This window comes from Musca domestica, unplaced genomic scaffold (assembly GCF_030504385.1).
Source record: "Musca domestica strain aabys unplaced genomic scaffold, Musca_domestica.polishedcontigs.V.1.1 15, whole genome shotgun sequence".
In the NCBI taxonomy this organism is placed as follows: Eukaryota; Metazoa; Arthropoda; class Insecta; order Diptera; family Muscidae; genus Musca; species Musca domestica.
The window spans coordinates 12,210,640-12,230,384 of NW_026712207.1; the positions used below are offsets into that span (position 1 = coordinate 12,210,640).

Sequence of the window (19,745 nt, forward strand, 5' to 3'; positions counted from 1 at the left end):
TAACCCATTCCCTCTCTTTCTCTCTCTCTCTTGCTTGTTTTGTGTGGGGAAAAAAGTTATTTTCCAATGACCAAAGTTGTGTGCGAAGCAATTAAAACATTACCGTTTGCCAGTAATGGGAATATAATTTTAATAAATCTGCATTTGAAATGTTATTTAAAAATGAATTAACAGCTTTGTTAATTGATGGGAATTTGTAACTATTTAAAGTTTTATTTTTTGTAAATGAAGTGGATGAAGTCATTGTAAATATATTAAAAATCGATTTATTAATCAGTGATGTTTTCTTTTTATTCCAGGTAATTCATTGGAAAATATAAAATTATATTGGGTATGTAGTTTACGTATATTTTATAATATTACAATAGAATTGGGTCTATGATATTTATTTTTTGATAGATAATATGAAATAATGAATGATATTTGTCTCATCTGTGCTTCTCTCTATGGGTGCCTATATTCAATGCCTAATTCTATGGCGACCCATAGTTAGTCACCATTTTTTGCAAAAAAATTGCCCTTTAGTAACATAGGATCGTGTTTGCGTGTAGATTGACAAAAATATTTTTTTTAAGATACGACTAGAATATGTGTCGATTTGTATCGAAATTTTAATATTTAATATTTAAAATTTCATTTCGATCGAATTTTTTTTCATATCATATGGCAAAGTTTGTTGCCACATTATTTTATGAAATTTTGGGGAAAAATTACATAATTTCCAGAGTGAATGGTATTGAAAACAATTTAAAAAGCATTAGTCGGTTTAGCTGACAAATGTATACCCTCAGCCAATGTTCGATTATTTCAATATATTTGACTGACTTCTGTTATGATTATTCAAATTGTTAATCCTCTGTGGCGTTGGTTTCGTAGGAATGGGACAAAATTTACTATTTCGTATCGGACCTAAATAAATATGATATAAATATTGCGACGTGCCAGGTTTGGACTATATTGGTTACTTCCTTCACTTTATATGAGATATGTGATAATTTTTAGAAAATGTTAAAATGTACGTGAGGTAACAGATATAGTCGACCTAAGTATTCTATTTTCATGCTTCATCTAATGCAGAAAAAATATAAATATGTCCAAAATTAAAGAAAATCAAACATTTATAACCAATTTTATGCGGAATCACTAATTTCGATAAATAGCATATTCATATCAGATTTATGGAAAAGTGAAAAATTTATATATAGCAAGTTGTAAAGAATCGCCGACTTGTTTCGCAGGTTATGACAGACATAAGTTTTGGAAATTGTGACTCACTGTGGGTGAGGTACCAGAAGGGGTTGGCAGATATATGTCATCTCCACAAGATATCTGGTGCTGGAAAAAATTGTATGTGTGAGATTTTAAGAGAGTTGGATGCTTATTTCGTTTTCCTTAAGCGTTTTGTGTTTCAAAATCTTAAACCTTATGTGGAGGAGGTAACAGAAGAAATGGTTCGATCTCTACCATATTTATAACAGATCTTGTATTGAAGCAAAATATTGTGATGTAGCAGTCAGAACAGATCTTGTATTGAAGCAAAATATTGTGATGTAGCAGTCAGAATGGAATCGGATATTAATTTCCCGTTTTATAAAGTTCATGGATATTAAAAAATGTTGACCCTCTGCGGGGAGGCACCAGAAGGAGTGGACCGATATATCCCATCTTCACAACATATATTGTGTTAGTAGAAATAATGGGATGTGTGAAATATGAAGAGAACCGCATGCTTATTTGGGATTTTATAACCGTTTTGGTTATACAAAACTTTGACCCTTTGTGGGGGAGGTAGGAATGCTCCGATCTCTACCGTTTTTATAACAGATCCTGTGTTGATGGAAATATTGAGATGTACCAAGGCTGAATGGATGTCCATTTCGAGTTTTAAGTTTTTTAATGGATATTTAAAATCTTGTCCCTTTGTGGGGAGGTACTTGATTCCATCTTCACACCAGGCCTTGGGTTGAAAAAGAGATAATGACGTGTGTAATTTGAAGATATTTGGACTTTTACATCACATTTTACACGATTTATAATTTTTTAAAATGTTGATCCTTTTTGGGGGAAGTACTTAAGGGAGTGGACCGATATTGTCCATTTTTGCACTTGACCTAGCAGTGATGCAAATATTAGGATTTGCAAAGTTGGAGCAAAATCGGAATATTGCTTCTCCTTCTGTGCAGATTTTTTTTGAAAATTTCGGCCTTTTATGGGGGATGTACCACAAGAAGTGAACCGATGTATTCCATCTTAACACCAGACCTTGGGTTAATTAAATTAGTGGGATATGTGAATCGGATTCTTACATCAGATTTTGTAAGAGTTGTAATTATCCAAAATTTTGACCCTTTGTGGGGGAGGTACTTAATGGAATGTACCGATATTGTCCATTTTCGCACCTGACCTAGCTCTGACGCAAATATTAGGATTTGCAAAGTTGGAGAAACATTGGATTATCGTTTCTCTTTTCGACTTTTAATGGCAGAGGTACCAGAAGGAGCGGCCCGATATCTCTTTCTATCTATTTCTGTGCAGAAAATATTTTTTTAAAAAAGATTATCGAGTCTTCAAGAGGTTGCCATACGACTTGAGGCAGCAAGAGAGTCATTCTTGTTGACGATTCTTGTTCTATACCCCCAAACGTGGGTAATCTAAGAATTCTGACTCCCTAATAGGTTTCCGTATGGGTTAATGTATATTTTGTGGGTTTTCAAACGGTTAATGTCTAAAGGACCCAAATTTTATGGACATCTCAAAAGAGTTTTACATGTCGCCAAGGAACCCCAGGATATGTACAAATTAATCTAAGGTGCACCTCTAGTAGCTTGTATGATATCACCACTTTGACTGGCTGAGGTCATACTATAAGTTGCTGAAACCTCTTTTAGTTTTACTTCCCTGACTCACTTTACTTCTGTCTCTTGGTTAAGCATGCTTATGGATACTTGGATTGTCAGCTTCTTATTTTTGATTCCAGATTTTTACGTAGTGGCCATATACTAAGTTATCACGTTCTACATGGTTGGAAATTTACGGCCAAATGGGGAACTTAGTGGCCGTATACTAAGTTATCACGTTCTACTTAACTTGAAATTTACGGCCAATTGGGGAAACCTAGCTCCTAGTTTTAAAAACTCAATTTATGAAAGATGAGGATTATGAGCAACTCTTGTTCACGTTTTCATTCAAATTTGATAGAGTTTAACAGGGCAGTGAATTACTTGCAACCTTTATTAGGAGACAAGTTTTTGTCGATCGGAAGATATATGCAAATATTGATATTAAGCTACTTTAAATAAATTCAGTAAACATTTCTCTTCAAATCCTACAAATCTCCATATTTACCTTATATTTTAAAAAAGTGCCCAAAATTTAACAAGTACCTCGAAGGAAATTAATTTGAAAGTCGCCACATAGGTTTATAGTGATTTTCACTTTAAGAAGTATTACTCACGATTTTCACAAACAAAACTGAAGCATGGCACACCCCCTACATGGCTATAACAAAATATAAATAACCAAAATTTAGTTAGTCCTTTAATGCTCGATAAACACCACATTGTGGCCTCCAGTCATCACAAATATGTGAAAAGATTCTGCCAACAAAGCAATTTCCAAATTAAATGAACTCTAACCACAAATCCGAAAAATAAGCCAATGAGAGAAGATAATCAAAGAAAGTTATGACATGTCTTTCAAAAGAAAATCTTCGATAACAAAGGAAATGTGGATAATTAAAAGACTTAACAAAGTAATGGCACTTTTAGTTTAGTTTCACAGCGGCAGCAAGAACAACAACAACAATAACAAAAACATAAATAAGATACTAAATGGTTGAGAGAGGAAAACAGGGGCGTGGGAAAAACAATACGCATTAGGAGCCTAGGGTACATAAGATTTTTTAAGAGTCATAAATGAAATCTTTTCCTTTGTTATAAAATTTCACCTACGCCCATGCTCGACTGGCATTATTGACATACTTAAATTCTGTAGTGAAAAATTCATAGAAGTCTTTAAATTTTCGACTTGTCTCCAATTCATGTGGCTGTGCATGTGTGTGTTTGCGTATGGCCTCTTTGTGACATTGGATATTAAAAAGGAACTCTGCTTTAAGCTTTGCATATCCGTTTTCTTGTGATTATGAGGCCACAACTTTTTTTTCCTGCTGCTGAACTTTACTCACAAAGTTATTAAATTCTGCACTCTCGGTGCTGCTGCTACTGCCAAGCTAAGCTGCTGCAGGTAGGTGGTGGCAATCAGTGATTCTGCTCCAAGAACACCCTCAGAACGAACATTTAAAATTGTTTTGATCCTCTTTGGGGTTGCTAGAGCATCATCCCATACAGAGCTCCATGTGTGGGAGTGATGCACCACCCAGAGACATAAAGGCAGAAGTCACCTACAAAATGTTGGCATTGCTATTGTTATGCTTTCCATTTACCGAGATACTCCCACACACACACACATAAATACACGTGCACACACGTACAGACTCAAATTTTGTGGCACATTTTACAAACATGGGTTTGTTCGCATAATCACAGCCACCTACCTGAGGTTATTTCCTCTGCTACATTTTTTCTATGGTCTCTTTGGTAATAAGTTGTACTAGGTTTGATAAGTCTTTGTTGTAAACGTCTAAAACTGTAAAAAATGGCACTGAAATAGAAATAGAATATATGAAATATATGAAATAGAATAGAATATATATATATATATATATAAATTACACTATAATTTAAAAAAATCCGAATTTTTGGTGTGAGCGAAAATGTGAACCTCTACAGCTAATTATATGCCAGAGAAGTTGGTTTCATGAACTCCTATCTTTAAGTTTGAAATCGTTCTGCTGAGAAATCTAGCAAAAATCTAATTGTGGAATATAGAGAGGTACTATACCAAAACGTATACCTCTACAGCCAATTATCAGCCAGAAAAGTCGGAGGCTATTACGAATTCCAAACGCCAAATTTGAAACAATTCCGGTGAAACGTGTGACAAAAATCATCAAAATACCGAATATCTAGGAGTACACTTAGACCCATAGTCAGAAATTCATTAAACCAACCAATAGACCTTAAATCTGCAAAGTCAGTTTTATGAAGGCTATACCAAAACGTGGACCTACATAGTCTTATTGGCCCTTCTAATCTAAAGCACATTTAGGTAAAATTGTATCAATCGTTTGGCAGTAGAGTGATTTCCACAGAAGGACATGGCTAAATCTACAGCGAATTTTGTGCGGAAACGGAATAACAAACTTAAGATTTCTTTGTGGTGTAGTCTTTATTACGAATCCAAAATGCCAAATTACAACCCATTCAATATACAATTCTGGGCCTTCAAAACCTCAATGTATAGGACCTAGCATCCAAAAATTTTTGAGAGGATGTGTCCCAGTTAAAATATTTAAAAATATGAAATAACAGATGGAAAATGCGACTAGGACCTTCAAAACACCCAATAATCGGTCATACCTAAGTCGGAAATTTCAAAAAACTAGATGCTTCAACAAATAGTGATAACCCAAAATTCCAAATTTTCTTTTCAGAGAACCTATTGGTCTGTCCCGGAACTTAAAGAATGTAAAACTTTTTACTGTGAAAACTGATTTTTTCTTTTGATATTGCAATAATAGTAGATTCTTGCAGGTTCTGGAACAGAGCATTAGCTTTAAGTTTAAAGCTTATTTGATTGCACAACTCAACAATTAAATCGTAACAATTCTGGTCTGTAATGATCATATAAATAAGGAATATTTGGAGGTACAGTTATATGGGTGCTATATGAAAACGTGGACCGGCACGACCCATTTACCAAATTAACCTGCCTACTGGCAAAATGTGTTCAAAATGTTAACCAACTATCTCGATTCGCCCGAAAAATATCGTGATTACAACAGACAGACATAGGGACACCGCTAAATCGACTTAAAATTGTTCGCCGAGCCAATGTTTATAGGGTCAGATAAAAAAAATGCAATAAAGTCAAACGCCATAATTTTTAAATTAAAAGCAAAAAATGTCGGAAATAGCATCAAATTTTAGAATAAGTTTAGATTTGTTCGAATTGGTAACCTTTCGAACGAATTATGGCCTTCAAACGGCCAATTAAACCGTCACACGCTGCACGAATGTTGCGCTGCGGTATTTTGGCCCATTTCCGGCGAAGCGCATGTTCGAGGCGATCGACACTTTGGTGTTTTTTAGTGCCAACCTTGCTTTCCAAAATACTCCAGACACAATAGTCCAACGGATAGGTATTTGGAGATTTTGGTGACCATTATCCGCTGGAAATGAAGCGAGAACCTCATTTTTTAACCATTCTTGGGTGACGCGTGCTGAGTGCGAAGGTTCTGAGTCCTGTTGGAATATCCATGGTCCATGTTGGAATATCCAAGGATCGAATACACCCTCCAGAATATTTTCACACTAATATTTGGCATTTATTATGATGCCACGGTCGATTTAATACGAGAGGGTGCGCATTTTCAGCCGACCTCTTTGGCAAGTAAACACGATCATTTTGTTTGTTTACAAACTGCTGGACAACGAATGTTTTGTCATCGGAGAAACCAAAACTCGGCAGTTCACCACTTCCGGTCAAGCGAAGCAACTCCCATTTGACTATATTGTCATTCTGTTGCGGTATAAGTTCTTGAACTTTTTGGAATTTCAATGGCTTTACCCTGAGCTAATTTTCCAATATTTGCCGAATGGAATATTGCGATATGTTCAGCTCACGAGCCATTTTTCGGCCACTGCGATGCGGGTTTCAAGTCAAGTCGCTTCTTTATTTTTGGAACAATTTCTGCTGATGTTGCTATTTTCTTCCGTCCACTTCCTTGACGTCGGGCTACGCTGCCAGTAGTGCGGTGGTACGAGACACAAAAGATTTATTCACATTTAAATGCTGGAGTGCTCTAACGATAGCCACTTGTTGTTTTCCAGCCAATTATAAAGAAATCACACTGCCTCGCTTGAATTCCCTCACCAACATTGTTTTCTGGAAAATTCTCACCAAAATGTTTTTGTACGCTTGTAAACAATATAATGATCTGTCACAGGAAAGAAATTAACTGCTGTCAGACGAGTGGCTTGGAAATGACAGCACTCTGTAGTTGGTTGCAGTTTTTTCATATCGCCCTGTTATATATACATTGTAGGGTCTATTTTGAGGAGTTACAAACGGAATGGCAAAGTTAATTTTCCCCTTCATAGAATGTTGGGCGCTGGCAAATGTGCTTAGGGTATTGAAAAAATTTGATACGTCCAAATTCAATTGCATTATAACCCAAAATGCCGTTGTACAACCCTTTCATTTGAAAAATGTAGGGGGTATCACCGATACATAGGTACTACTTCAAATTAGACCTGAAATGCACATATTGTGCAAAAAGTGTTTTTATCTTCTGATAATCTGAAGTGCCAAATTGACGAAATTTTCGTTTGTCAATGGATTAAAAATTTCAAAATAGAGTTGTGCGAATCTAGTTCATAGTTCAGTACACCAGTCACTAAACGTATGAGTGATTTAATACATTTCAAATCACTCATACGCAGAGTTTCCATACAAACGACCGGACGACCAAAACCTCTAAAATGCCTTAAATCACGCACTTTGGTTACACAGAAACTCGATTACAACTTGGGCCTGTATGGCCCATTTTGAGTTTTAGAGCCGTTAACTAGATTTCCCTGATAATTACTCCTCTTCAGTTTTGGCCACAATAAAAATATGCCGTCTTATTATTCGCCTAAAATTATGCAACGACAAATTCCTACATATTTGCTCAATGACATTGGATATTGTTTCATATAATATTTAGTGTCGAATCAAGATATTCTAGTTGTCCTTCTTTGTCGAATTATAAAAAATATCGCCTTATTCCGCAACTTCGTACCACAATTAGTGAATATTGTGTAATGGGGCCATTAGGAATTCTTAAACTTAGTTTACCGGTTTGTCAGGAATTTAATGTTGCCTTTTCTTTCGGAGAATCAAATTTGTATCGACATCTGGATATTTCAAAATTGCCACATATTTTGACATACCATCTCTGACCAGTATTACATGTGTCATCTATAGACACCATATAAGAAACAAAATGCCACTGAATGGTCTTCCTCGTAACCATGATTTTTCTGCAGTACCCCCAAAAACACATTCGTCATGGTTTTCATGTGTAGGCCATTTGAGAGTGTGTGAGTGTCTCGTTCCCAATCTGCACTTCAATTTGAGCAAATGGCAAAATCTGATAACCATTCGAGTAGAATGGAATGAAAAATCTTAAACTGCTGCTGCCTATGTACTTTACTTGTTTAAAAATGTAATTTCATACTTTTTGGATTTTGGAAATCGTTTGAGATTTCAGTACAAAACAAGAGTGTAAAATTTGGGCAATTGCAAATATTCCTTAAAAAGAAGATCAATTTGCATTTTTTTGGTTTATGAAAATTCTGCTGGTAGCTTAAATTGTGGAGGAGAGTTTACTAATTTGTATGAAAATTCAATGTATATTTTGGACGAAAGATTTGCAGAATTTTTAAAAAAATGTCTATGTTTTTATGAAGAATTTATAAACTTCACAGGAGTGATAATCGAATGAAGTTCTTCCTTGTGCCCGCCATCCACTAAACCAAGTATCAGCAAAAGTTATTGAAGGAGATTGTAATAGCTATCAAATGTCAGACTTTGAAGTGTTAATGTAGGTTCTAACGAAGATTACACTGTGCGACACAATTTATTTATTTTTCGTAGAGCTAAAAAAGAACAAATGCAGGTAAAAAGTTTACCCTCTTCCCCTTTTTTTAAATTTTGAATAAGATTTCTTAAAATCCGTTGATTTTAGGTATATAGTATATTCGGCAATATTGCAGATAAGAACACCAGCATTGCGAAAAATTCTAAATTTTTGGATCATTTTTTCCTTGGACTTTTTTCGTGTTGACGCATGACCGTAACATAATATTCCGTTTTACGCAGAATGTGCCAAAGGGAAAAATATTCCAAACAAAATTTCACAATAGATCTGAGTGAAATACAAAAAACTGCAACAAAGTCAGACGGCATAATTTTCCTTTTTTTAAATTTTATTGAATGAAAGCAAAAAAATATCGGAAATAGCATCAAATTCTAGAATAAGTTTAGATTTGTTCGAATTGGTCACCTCTGGCACGAATTATGGCCTTCAAACGGCCATTGAAACCGTCACACGCTGCCCGAAAATTGCTCTGCGGTATTTAAGCTCATTCCCGGCGAAGCGCTTGCCTGAGGTGATCGACCCTTTGGTATTTTTTAGTGCCAACCTTGCTTTCCAAAATACTCAATATACATTAGTCCAACGGATTTGTATCCGGAGATTTTGATGGCCATTGTGCGCTGGAAATGAAGCGAGGAACCTGATTTTGCAATCATTTTTGGGTGCTGAGTCCTGTTGGAAAGTCCAATATTTGCGTGACTAAAGCTTTAATACAACCTCCAGAGTATTTTCGCGGTAATATTCGGCATTTATTCTAATGCCACGGTCGATTAATACTAGCGGAGAGCGACCATCGGCTGTTATGGCGGCCCACACCATCACCATGGCCGGCGCTTGAGTTCTGGTGGCCAACCGAAGGTGCACATTTTCTCTGACCTCTTTGGCAAGTAAACACGATAATTTTGTTTGTTTACAAACTGTTGGACAACGAATGTTTTCTCATCGGAGACGGAGAAAACCAAGTTCGGCAGTTCACCACTTTCGGCCAAGCGAAGCAACTCTTTAGCTCTTCTGAGTCTATTTTCTTTCTGTTGCGGTGTTAGTTCTTGTATTTTTTGGAATTGCAATGGCTTTATCCCGAGCTCATTTTTCAATATTTGGCGAATGGAATAGTGCGATATGTTCAGCTCACGAACCATTTTTCAGCCACTGCGATGCGGGTTTCGATCAAGTCGCTTCTTTACTTTTCGAACCATTTCTGCTGATGTTGCTGTTTTCTTCCGTCCATTTCCTTGACATCTGGCTACGCTACCAGTAACGGGCGATGGTACGAGACAAAAAAGATTTATTCACATTTAAATGCTGGAGTGCTCTAACGATAGCCACTTGTGGTTTTCCAGCCAAATATAAAGAAATTACACTATCACGCTTGAATTCCATCACGAATAACTTTTTTTCTGGAAAATTCTCACCAAAATGCCTTTGTGCCCTTGTAAACAATACAATGAGCTGTCACTGGAATAATTTCAACAGCTGTCGGACGAGTGGCTTAGAAATGACAGCAGTCTGAAATTGATTGCAGTTTTTCATATCACCCTGATTGCACAAACGTGACTCTAAATATGCGTAAACTTGACTGTTCGAAATTTCGACAAGTGCTTCCTGAAAAAACGAAAAATCGGAAAATTATTTTGAGTCAATTTTTGGAATCATTTGGGTCCACCAATTCCCATAAAAAAGTAATTTTTTGTAAATAATTAAAATTAAGTCTCGGAACAAAATGGGTAAAGAGAAAATCTATCTATGGTGACTATCTGAATGGTCTTTCATCTCTCTGAAAGGTCATATACCTCCAGAAAATCTTATCTCTATAAAGGTCCAAAGATATTACCTGCAGAAGTCCTATCTACCACCATTTCTGGAATTATTGTGTCTAAAATGCGTCCAATTTTAGCGAAATTGTAACAAATTGTCTGTGGGAATAGATCCATTTTACGGAATGTTCCGTCCGCGGGCTTAAAAATTTCTCTAGGTTTAAAAATTTTATTTTTTTTGAAATTTTCAAAAATTTGGCGCCCAACGTAAAGCTCTTTCAAATTTTGAATTTCGCCACAATTTCCTAAGTTTCTGTGAAGCGTTACTTGGCTCCTTTGTTCTTCCTCAAAATCTGTAGGTTCATAGTTCGTTTTATGATGAAACAACATTGGTATTTGTTTTTTTGTTTTTTTTTTTTTTTTTTTTTTTTTTTTTGAGTTTTCTCGTTTAGGCCGCTCCTGAGAAAAACAGCAGCAGTAGTAATAAACACAGCAGTAAATAGAGATTTATTATTCGATTTCAAGTAAATCGTAAAGTGGAATTTTTGGTAAACACAATTCTGAGCCAAGAATAACAAAGGAATTGCACACCGAGACACACACACACACACATACATGTGTTTATACATCACTACAAAAAATGGGCATACAACTCTAACACCTGAGATTACTTATTGTTGTGTTGTGGGAATTGTACAAGTATCCTCACTACTCCTTCCCGCTTCCGATCTCTATCACCCTCCTCCCAATAATGCATTTTTGGAGAAGAATTGAAAAGCGGCCATTCGAGAAGAGGGTCACAACCACATCAAGATTATTGCCAAACAACAAAAGTTAGGTAAACAAATGAAATGAGTTGTGTTTGTGCCATAATCATGGGTGCTTGTGTTGTGGTGTGGTCAAAAAAAAATTGGAGCCAACTAGGCGCATACCCACATGTATCCTATTGTCTATGGCAGTTGTTTGTCCTTAAATATTATGAGTTGTTCATCGTTGGCCAAAAAATATATACCTTGTTATTGATTTCGAAAAAAAAAAATAATTGTTATTTTATTATGATGGGTGTCATACATGGTGAGATGGAGAAACTGCAACCAACTTCAGACTGCGGTCATTTCTAAGCCACTCGCCCGACAGCTGTTAAAATTATTCCAGTGACAGCTCATTATATTGTTTACAAGCGTACAAAAGCATTTTGGTGAGCATTTTCCAGAAAAAAAAATTATTCGTGATGGAACTCCAGCGTGATTTCTTTATATTTGGCTGGAAAACCACAAGTGGCTATCGTTAGAGCATTTCAGCATTTAAATGTTAATAAATCTTTTGTGTCTCGTACCATCCCTCGTTACCGCGTGATACTGGTAGAGTAGCTCGACGTCAAGGAAGTGGATGGAAGAAAACAACAACTTCAGCAGAAATGGTTCGAAAAGTAAAGAAGCGACTTGATCGAAATCCCCGTAGCAGTGGCCGAAAAATGGTTCGTGAGCTGAACATATCGCAATATTCCATTCGGCAAATATTGAAAAATGAGCTCGGGGTAAAACCATTGAAATTTCAAAAGGGGCAAGAACTTACACCCCAACAACAACCGATAGAAAATAGACTCAAAAGAGCCAAAGAATGACTTCGCTTGGCCGAAAGTGGTGAACTGCCGAATTTGGTTTTCTCCGTCTTCGATGAGAAAACATTCGTTGTCCAGCAGTTTGTAAACAAACAACATGATCATGTTTACTTGCCAAAGAGGTCACCTGAAAAAGGGCACCTTCGGTTGGCCATCAGAACTCAAGCACCGGCCATAGTAATGGTGTGGGCCGCCATAACAGCCAATGGTCGCTCTCCGCTCGTATTAATCGACAGTGGCATTAGAATAAATGCCGAATAATGACTCTATGATTTAATGCCCCGATTTTATGGCATACTTGCATCAAGTATATCTTTGAACAAAAAATAACACTGTGCGACAAAATAGAAGACTCGTTTATCGGCTCACAGTGGGTGAGATCCTCAAAAACGGAGATTAATTCAGGAAAGCTTTCTTTCGTTTTGAAATTTTGTCGAATATTATCTCGAAAATATTCTGGAGGATGTATTAAAGCCTTGGGCCCGCAAACATTGTGGCCGCAGACCTTGGTCATTCCAACAGAACTCAGCACCATCGCACTCAGCACACGCCACCCAAGAATGGTTACAAAATGAAGTTCCTCGCTTCATTTCCAGCGCACAATGGCAATCTTCGGATACCAATCCGTATTGTGTCTGGAGTATTTTTTGAGAAGCAAAGTTGGCATTAAAAATTACCAAAAATAACCTCAAGCAAGCGCTTCACCGGAAATGGGCCAAAATACCTCAGAGCAACATTCGGGCTGCGTGTGACTGTTTCATTGGCCGTTTGAAGGCCATAATTCGTGCCAAAGGTGACCAATTCAAACAAATTTAAACTTATTCTAAAATTTGATGCTATTTCCGAAATTTTTTGGAAATTGGAAAAAAATTTAAAAATTATGGTGTTTGACTTTGTTGCAGTTTTTTTATCTCACCCCGCATACCTTGTCAAAATTTTCGAAAAAAAATAATTTCTTTTTTTTATGATGTTTGTCATTTAGTCATGTTCGAAAACAAAACATGCACAAGGTGCTATAATTTTCAATACATTTTCAAATCATATACAACAATTTTGGATTTCACATGTCACAAAATTTTCCCTCCATTTTGGCTTTACATAAAATTAATTTTCTCATATTTGAATAGTACAAGAACACACAAACACACACACAAAACATGTGTTGGGTCAGCGTGCCGACGGTTTTATATTTAGTTATTTTCGTTTTGTTTCTACATTAAATTAAATTATATTATTATTTATATTGGGTTAATTTATTCCATATTATTTACTTTCTATCAATTCCCATTTAAATGTGTTTATTTATTCATTTCGATCCATATTTATTTATATTCTATTTATTTTAATTTATTATTGTGTTTAATGTTCATTTTATCGTTGTTGCACTGTTCACGTTATCTATCTTTCGATGCTTTCTGTGCCTATGTCGATCATAAGCATAACAAAGCATTCGATAGGGAATGAGTGTTTTTTATTTTGCTTTGATCTCTAACGAGAGTTAGAAACCAAAAGCATCAATACATATAAATGTTTGTACATATGTGCATGCATGCCTATTTGAGCATATACATATGTACATTATCTGTTGTCTCGTCCTCTTCGTCTGTCTGTTTTTTGTTCAATAAATATTGTACTTCGAAACATTGAACCACCAACTTCTTTTAATTTTTTTTCGCTCCCTTTTTTGGACTTCGGTTTTACACTGCCCAAGAATCTTTCTGCAGTGCGGGTTTATTTAAATAAAATAATTAGAACTCCCTGCCGGTCAAGAAAACTCTCTTGATCGTACATTTTGGCGACCGTGACAGGACAGTGTAAAATTTGTCGCAAATTATATCGTTTTTTGTGGATTTTTTGGAAACTAATTTTCTAAAAAATATTTTTGGCCCAAGCCAGTTTATTGAGCATAAAAAATTAGAAACAGAAAACATTATTTCTCGTGGTTATCGTTGAAAAATAATATAACAATTATTTAACATACTGTACTGGTCCAAGCCATACGTATACAGTGTTGTTGTGATCATTGAAACTGTCTAACTTTAATAAAATCAAACAAATTGTCGTTTTGGGGCAATTTAAATAAATATTTGTATACGACAAAATTTCGTGGTTCTTCTTTATAAAAATAAAACAAAAAAAAAAAACTTTTTCAAAGAAAAATTGCACTGGCTCTACGTTATACATATGCAAAACATTGTTGTTGTGCGGATTTTAAGCAAACCAAAGCAATTTCTGTTGTGAACTGTATGCAAAGAATCTGTGTCAATCGAAGGTTAAAATTGCGTAAAACAAACTAAATAATTTTGTGCAATTATAAACAATAATACAAAACTCAAAAGAGTTCGAACACATTGTCGTTGGTCGATATTTATCAAATCGACAAAAATATTAAGTTGCAAGGTTAGATAACCTAAAACCTGTGTGATTTTGTCGTAATATTTTCGCCATTTTGCAAAATCATGAGTTTGGACGATTTGAAACAACAACGCGCCATTACAAAAAAGAACATTTCCCGCATTAAAACTGTGATCGGCGCCAACGCAAAAGGTGAAGGCAAATCACTCTCTGCCGCAGAATTAAAATGTCGCCTGGGTATTTTGGACTCATATTTTAAACAAATTTTGTCGGTTCAAAATAAAATCGAAAACATTGACCCAGACGACAATGGCCGTGCTGACATCGAGGATTTGTATTGCTACATCAACTCGCAGATACAACACCAACTGGTTGAGGACGGACATAACACAACTTTTGCGGAATCGTCGTTTGCTATCGCTGTCCCCTCAAACAAGCTGCCACGACTGAAGTTGCCTAGCTTCAATGGCAAGTACAGTGAGTACAAAAACTTTATAAATTCGTTCAAACAAATCATCGATCGTGAACATGGGCTTTCGAATATTGAGAAATTCAACCATTTGCTGAACTGTCTCCATGGTCACGCTCTAGAAACAGTGAAAGCATTCCAAGTGACGAACGAAAATTATCCCAAGGCTTTAGAACGGCTGAAGACACGCTATGACAATAGCACCCTCATATTTATGGAAAATATTTCCACTCTTTTCGATCTGCCTGATGTTTCTAAGCCTAGCTCTGGTCAACTAAGAAGCCTTGTGGATAATGTTTCAGCCCTCTACAGTTCACTTCAGTCTCTTGGCTCGCCCACTGATATTGTAAATGCAATGCTGATCCATATTGTGATGGGAAAAGTTGATAGTGACACCAAAAGAAAGTGGAAAGACTCCTTGGACTTTAGCAAACTTCCAACATGGGAGGATTGCTCTAATATTCTCGAAAGAAGATGTCAATACTTGGAATCATTGGATTCAAACACAATTTCTCGTCGACAAGATCACCATTCTGGTAAATCTAACCAAAAATTATCGAAACATGGTTATACTTTCTCGTGCTCCAAACGTGTTTGTGCCTTCTGTTCCAAATCTGATCATTATATCGCACAATGTCAACGCTTTAAGGACTTAGATGTACCAACCCGCTTCGAAAATGTAAAGAAATTTGGTCTTTGCATTAACTGTCTCGCCAAAGGTCATCAAGTCACCAACTGTCCCTCATCGTTCAAATGTAAACACTGTTCTCGCTCACATCACACAATGCTCCATCGTTCGCAATTGGATCAAGGTCCATCCTCTCCTGAACCAACTCCATCGACATCTAGAGCAGCTGCAACTGACATTTCTGCTTCTGTTCACGCCCATATGGAAAGTTCATCGCCTCATGTTCTTCTCGCCACAGCTATGGTTTTAGTTCGTGATAATTCTGGCTCATACAAGTTAGGAAGAGCTCTATTGGATTCTTGTTCACAACTAAATTTCGTCACCGATGAGTTTGCTCAGCGTTTAAACCTACAACGAGTGAAAAAATCCGTCGAAGTGTCCAGCATTGGAAATTCCAGCACGAAAGTCAAGCATAACTGTTCTACAAACATAAAATCTCGCATTACAGACTTCGAAGTTCCGCTTTCGTTTTGTATTACGCCGCATATTTCCTATCAACCTGACTCGGAATTAGACGTTACTTCGTGGAATCTACCTCCGAACACAGAACTTGCTGATGACAACTTCTACAAATCAAGGAAAATCGACTTGCTCATTGGTACTGAAACATTCTTCGATATTTTGTCTGTTGGTCAAATCAAGCTTGGTCCTAATCTACCCAAACTACAAAAAACTTTGTTTGGTTGGATTGTCACTGGGAAATACAATTCTTCAAGAGAAAACAACTTTGTGTCTTCGTATTTGCTCTCAACCGAGGAAAAAATCAACATGAATTTAGAACGTCTATGGAAAATTGAGGAAATTGATGCTGCCTCAACTCAAACTACACCAGAACAATTAGAATGTGAAATATTCTTCCAAACCACAGTGTCCCGAGAATCTTCAGGTAGGATTGTTGTAAAATTGCCCTTTAAACAATCTTCAGACTCCCTAGGTCTATCACGCAATAATGCTTTGCAACGATTTGCTGCCCAAGAAAGACGACTGGCACGAGATGCAGAACTAAAATCCCACTATTCTGCATTTATGAAAGAATATGAAGATTCTGGACACATGAGCCTGGTGAAGAAGCCTATTTCGGAAGAATCACACTACTACATCCCACATCACTGTGTATTCAAGCCGAATAGCACCTCTACGAAACTTCGTGTTGTTTTTGACGCCTCTTGCTCTACGTCCTCGCATACATCGCTAAACGATATCTTAATGGTTGGTCCTACAATCCAAGAAGAGCTTTATTTGCTGCTGCTTCGTTTCCGGCTATATCGTTTCGCAATAACCGCAGATATCGTCAAGATGTACAGGCAAGTTCTAGTTGACCAACATGACCGTAAGTACCAATATATTTTATGGAGATATTCTGAGCAAGAACCAATTCGAACATACCAATTAAATACTGTCACCTATGGGACATCTGCTGCACCTTTCCTCGCCGTGCGCTCTTTGCACTACCTCGCTGATGAATACATGGAAAATTTCGAACTTGGCGCAAGAGCTATTAAAAATTCGTTCTATGTGGATGATTTTCTTTGTGGCGCTGAATCTGTTGAAGATTTAGCTCAACTTAAATATCAGGTGACAGAAATATTGAAAAAGGGCTGTTTTGAATTGGATAAATGGCACTCCAATCATGAAAGCTTTCGTCACGACAAAACCATTAAATATTTAAATCTTGATGACTCGTCAGTCACAAATGCTCTCGGTATTTCGTGGGATCAACAAAAAGATCAATTCTTGTTCTCGTTTTCATCGAAATTCAAAATTGAAAATGTTGTTTCTAAACGCTCAATCCTGTCACTTTCGTCTTCGCTTTTTGATCCACTTGGACTTTTGGCACCTCTTATCATAAAGGCCAAAATACTACTTCAAGAACTTTGGATACTCAAGATTGGCTGGGATGAATCTGTCCCGCAAGATGTACACACAGCCTGGCTACAATTCGTCAACGATCTTCAATCTTTATCGTCACTACATATTCCTCGCTATTGTTCATCGCCTAGTCCAGAATCCATTCAATTACATGGCTTCTGTGACTCTTCAATTCGTGCTTATGGCTGCTGTCTCTACATCAGGGTGAAATCCAGCTCAGGCCAAGTTTCCTCGAAGCTATTTACTGCAAAATCTAGAGTAGCACCGACAAAAAGAAAATCGCTACCGAATTTAGAACTTTGTGGAGCTCAACTTCTTGCAAAATTGTACTCCAAAATACAACATCTTCTCAATATCCCAAGGCATTTTGTATTTTTATGGACTGACTCACAAATAGTTCTCCACTGGCTCAAACAACATTCGTCGACTCTGTCTGTATTTGTTGGAAACAGAGTTTCTGAAATACAAGAGCTTACAAATGGTTGTAATTGGCGATATGTACCATCGAGTTTGAATCCTGCAGATATCGTCTCTAGAGGATCCACTATTGAAGAGTTAAGATCCTCAATTTGGTTCACTGGTCCGGATTTCCTCTCCAGGGAACACGAAAACTGGCCTCAAAGCAGATGCGATGAAATCGACCAAGACGTAGTGGAAAAGGAGAAACGAAAAACAACACTTCATCTCCAAGTGCAACTCAACAATATCACTGAGTTCATAAACAATTGCAGCTCATATCTAAAGATGGTTCGAGTTGTAGCATGGATCTTCCGGTTTTGGCAAGGATTATCTTCTTCAAAAACTAAACAATTTGTTTCTGACTCTTTACAGCCTCAGGAATTGGAGCACGCTATACTGGCAATCGTTTGGCACATTCAACAACAACACTTCAAAGATGACATTGTTCGAGCTGCAAAGAAGAAAGATCCTCAAGGCCCGCTAAAGTGTCTCAACCCATTTCTTGATTCTTCAACAGGCATAGAAATTCTAAAGGTTGGAGGCCGTCTTGAATTAGCAGACATTCCTGAGGCTCAGAAACACCCTATAATACTGCCGAAAGACAACAATTTTGTGAACTGCTACATTCGCCATCTTCACATCAAAAACTATCATGCTGGTCCCAAAGCTTTGATGTCATTGACCCGAATGCGCTTTTGGATAATCAACTTACGAAGTCTTTGTCGAAATATTGTCAACTCTTGCCCTCAATGCATTCGATATCGTCCAAAACTACTTCAGCAAATGATGTCCAATTTGCCTGCAGATCGACTGAACCCATCAAGAGTTTTTGCAAGATGTGCGGTTGACTTTTGTGGCCCTGTGAACACATATCTTCGGATTAGAGGAAAGATTCCCTACAAAACTTATATCGCTGTGTTTGTCTGTCTCGCAACAAAAGCCGTCCATATTGAAGCTGTTTCCGACTTGTCAACAGATGCCTTTATCGCAGCTCTCAAAAGGATGATTGGTCGAAGAGGTCTTCCAACAGACATCTTCTGTGACAACGGCACCAATTTTGTGGGAGCAAACAACAAACTGAGAGAGTTGAAAAACTTTCTCTTCGATAACAAACACCAAAACATAATCACAAATTTTTGTTGTAATGAATTTATTAATTTTCATTTTATTCCCCCTAGGGCACCCCACTTTGGTGGCCTATGGGAGGCTGCCGTCAAATCAGCGAAAGGTCATCTGAATCGCACCCTCGCAAATACCCGTTTGACATTTGAAGAGCTCGTTACATCTCTAGTAGAAATTGAGGCAATTTTGAATTCTCGGCCTATCTCACCGATGTCTTCTGACCCCAGCGACCTTGAAGCTCTTACCCCTGGACATTTCATCACTGGCAGTGCGTTACGTTCTCTCCCAGAACGAGAAGTCACCACAAACAACATCAACAATCTGAAGCATTGGGCCCAGATAACTGCCATAAAGCAACGATTTTGGAAAAAATGGGCACATGAATACATTAACGAACTTCAAGTGCGAAGCAAATGGTCTACTTCTAACTCGAATATCACAGTTGGTAGCATGGTTCTGGTCCATGAAGATAACATCCCTTCTCAAAAATGGCTGTTGGGCAGATTGGTCAACATTATCCCTGGTAGAGATGGAAGAATCCGAGTTGCCGATGTAAAAACTACACGAGGAGTCATTCGTCGACCCATCCACAAACTCGCATTATTATTTAATTGAAAGAGCCCTTTCAATGGGGCCGGTATGTTGGG

General features: G+C 37.1%; 2 protein-coding genes across 5 annotated transcripts in view; both read left to right on the top strand.

The window, feature by feature from the left end:
* LOC101896635 (palmitoyltransferase app) overlaps positions 1-19,745 on the top strand; it is a 390,848-nt gene that overhangs the window by 273,365 nt on the left and 97,738 nt on the right. The window lies entirely within an intron of this gene.
* On the top strand, positions 14,096-18,545 carry LOC131801241 (uncharacterized). Its single transcript, XM_059119667.1, has 2 exons — positions 14,096-16,534; positions 18,349-18,545. The coding sequence occupies exons 1-2, from the start codon at positions 14,596-14,598 to the stop codon at positions 18,414-18,416; spliced, it is 2,007 nt and encodes a 668-aa protein (XP_058975650.1). The 5' UTR covers positions 14,096-14,595; the 3' UTR covers positions 18,417-18,545.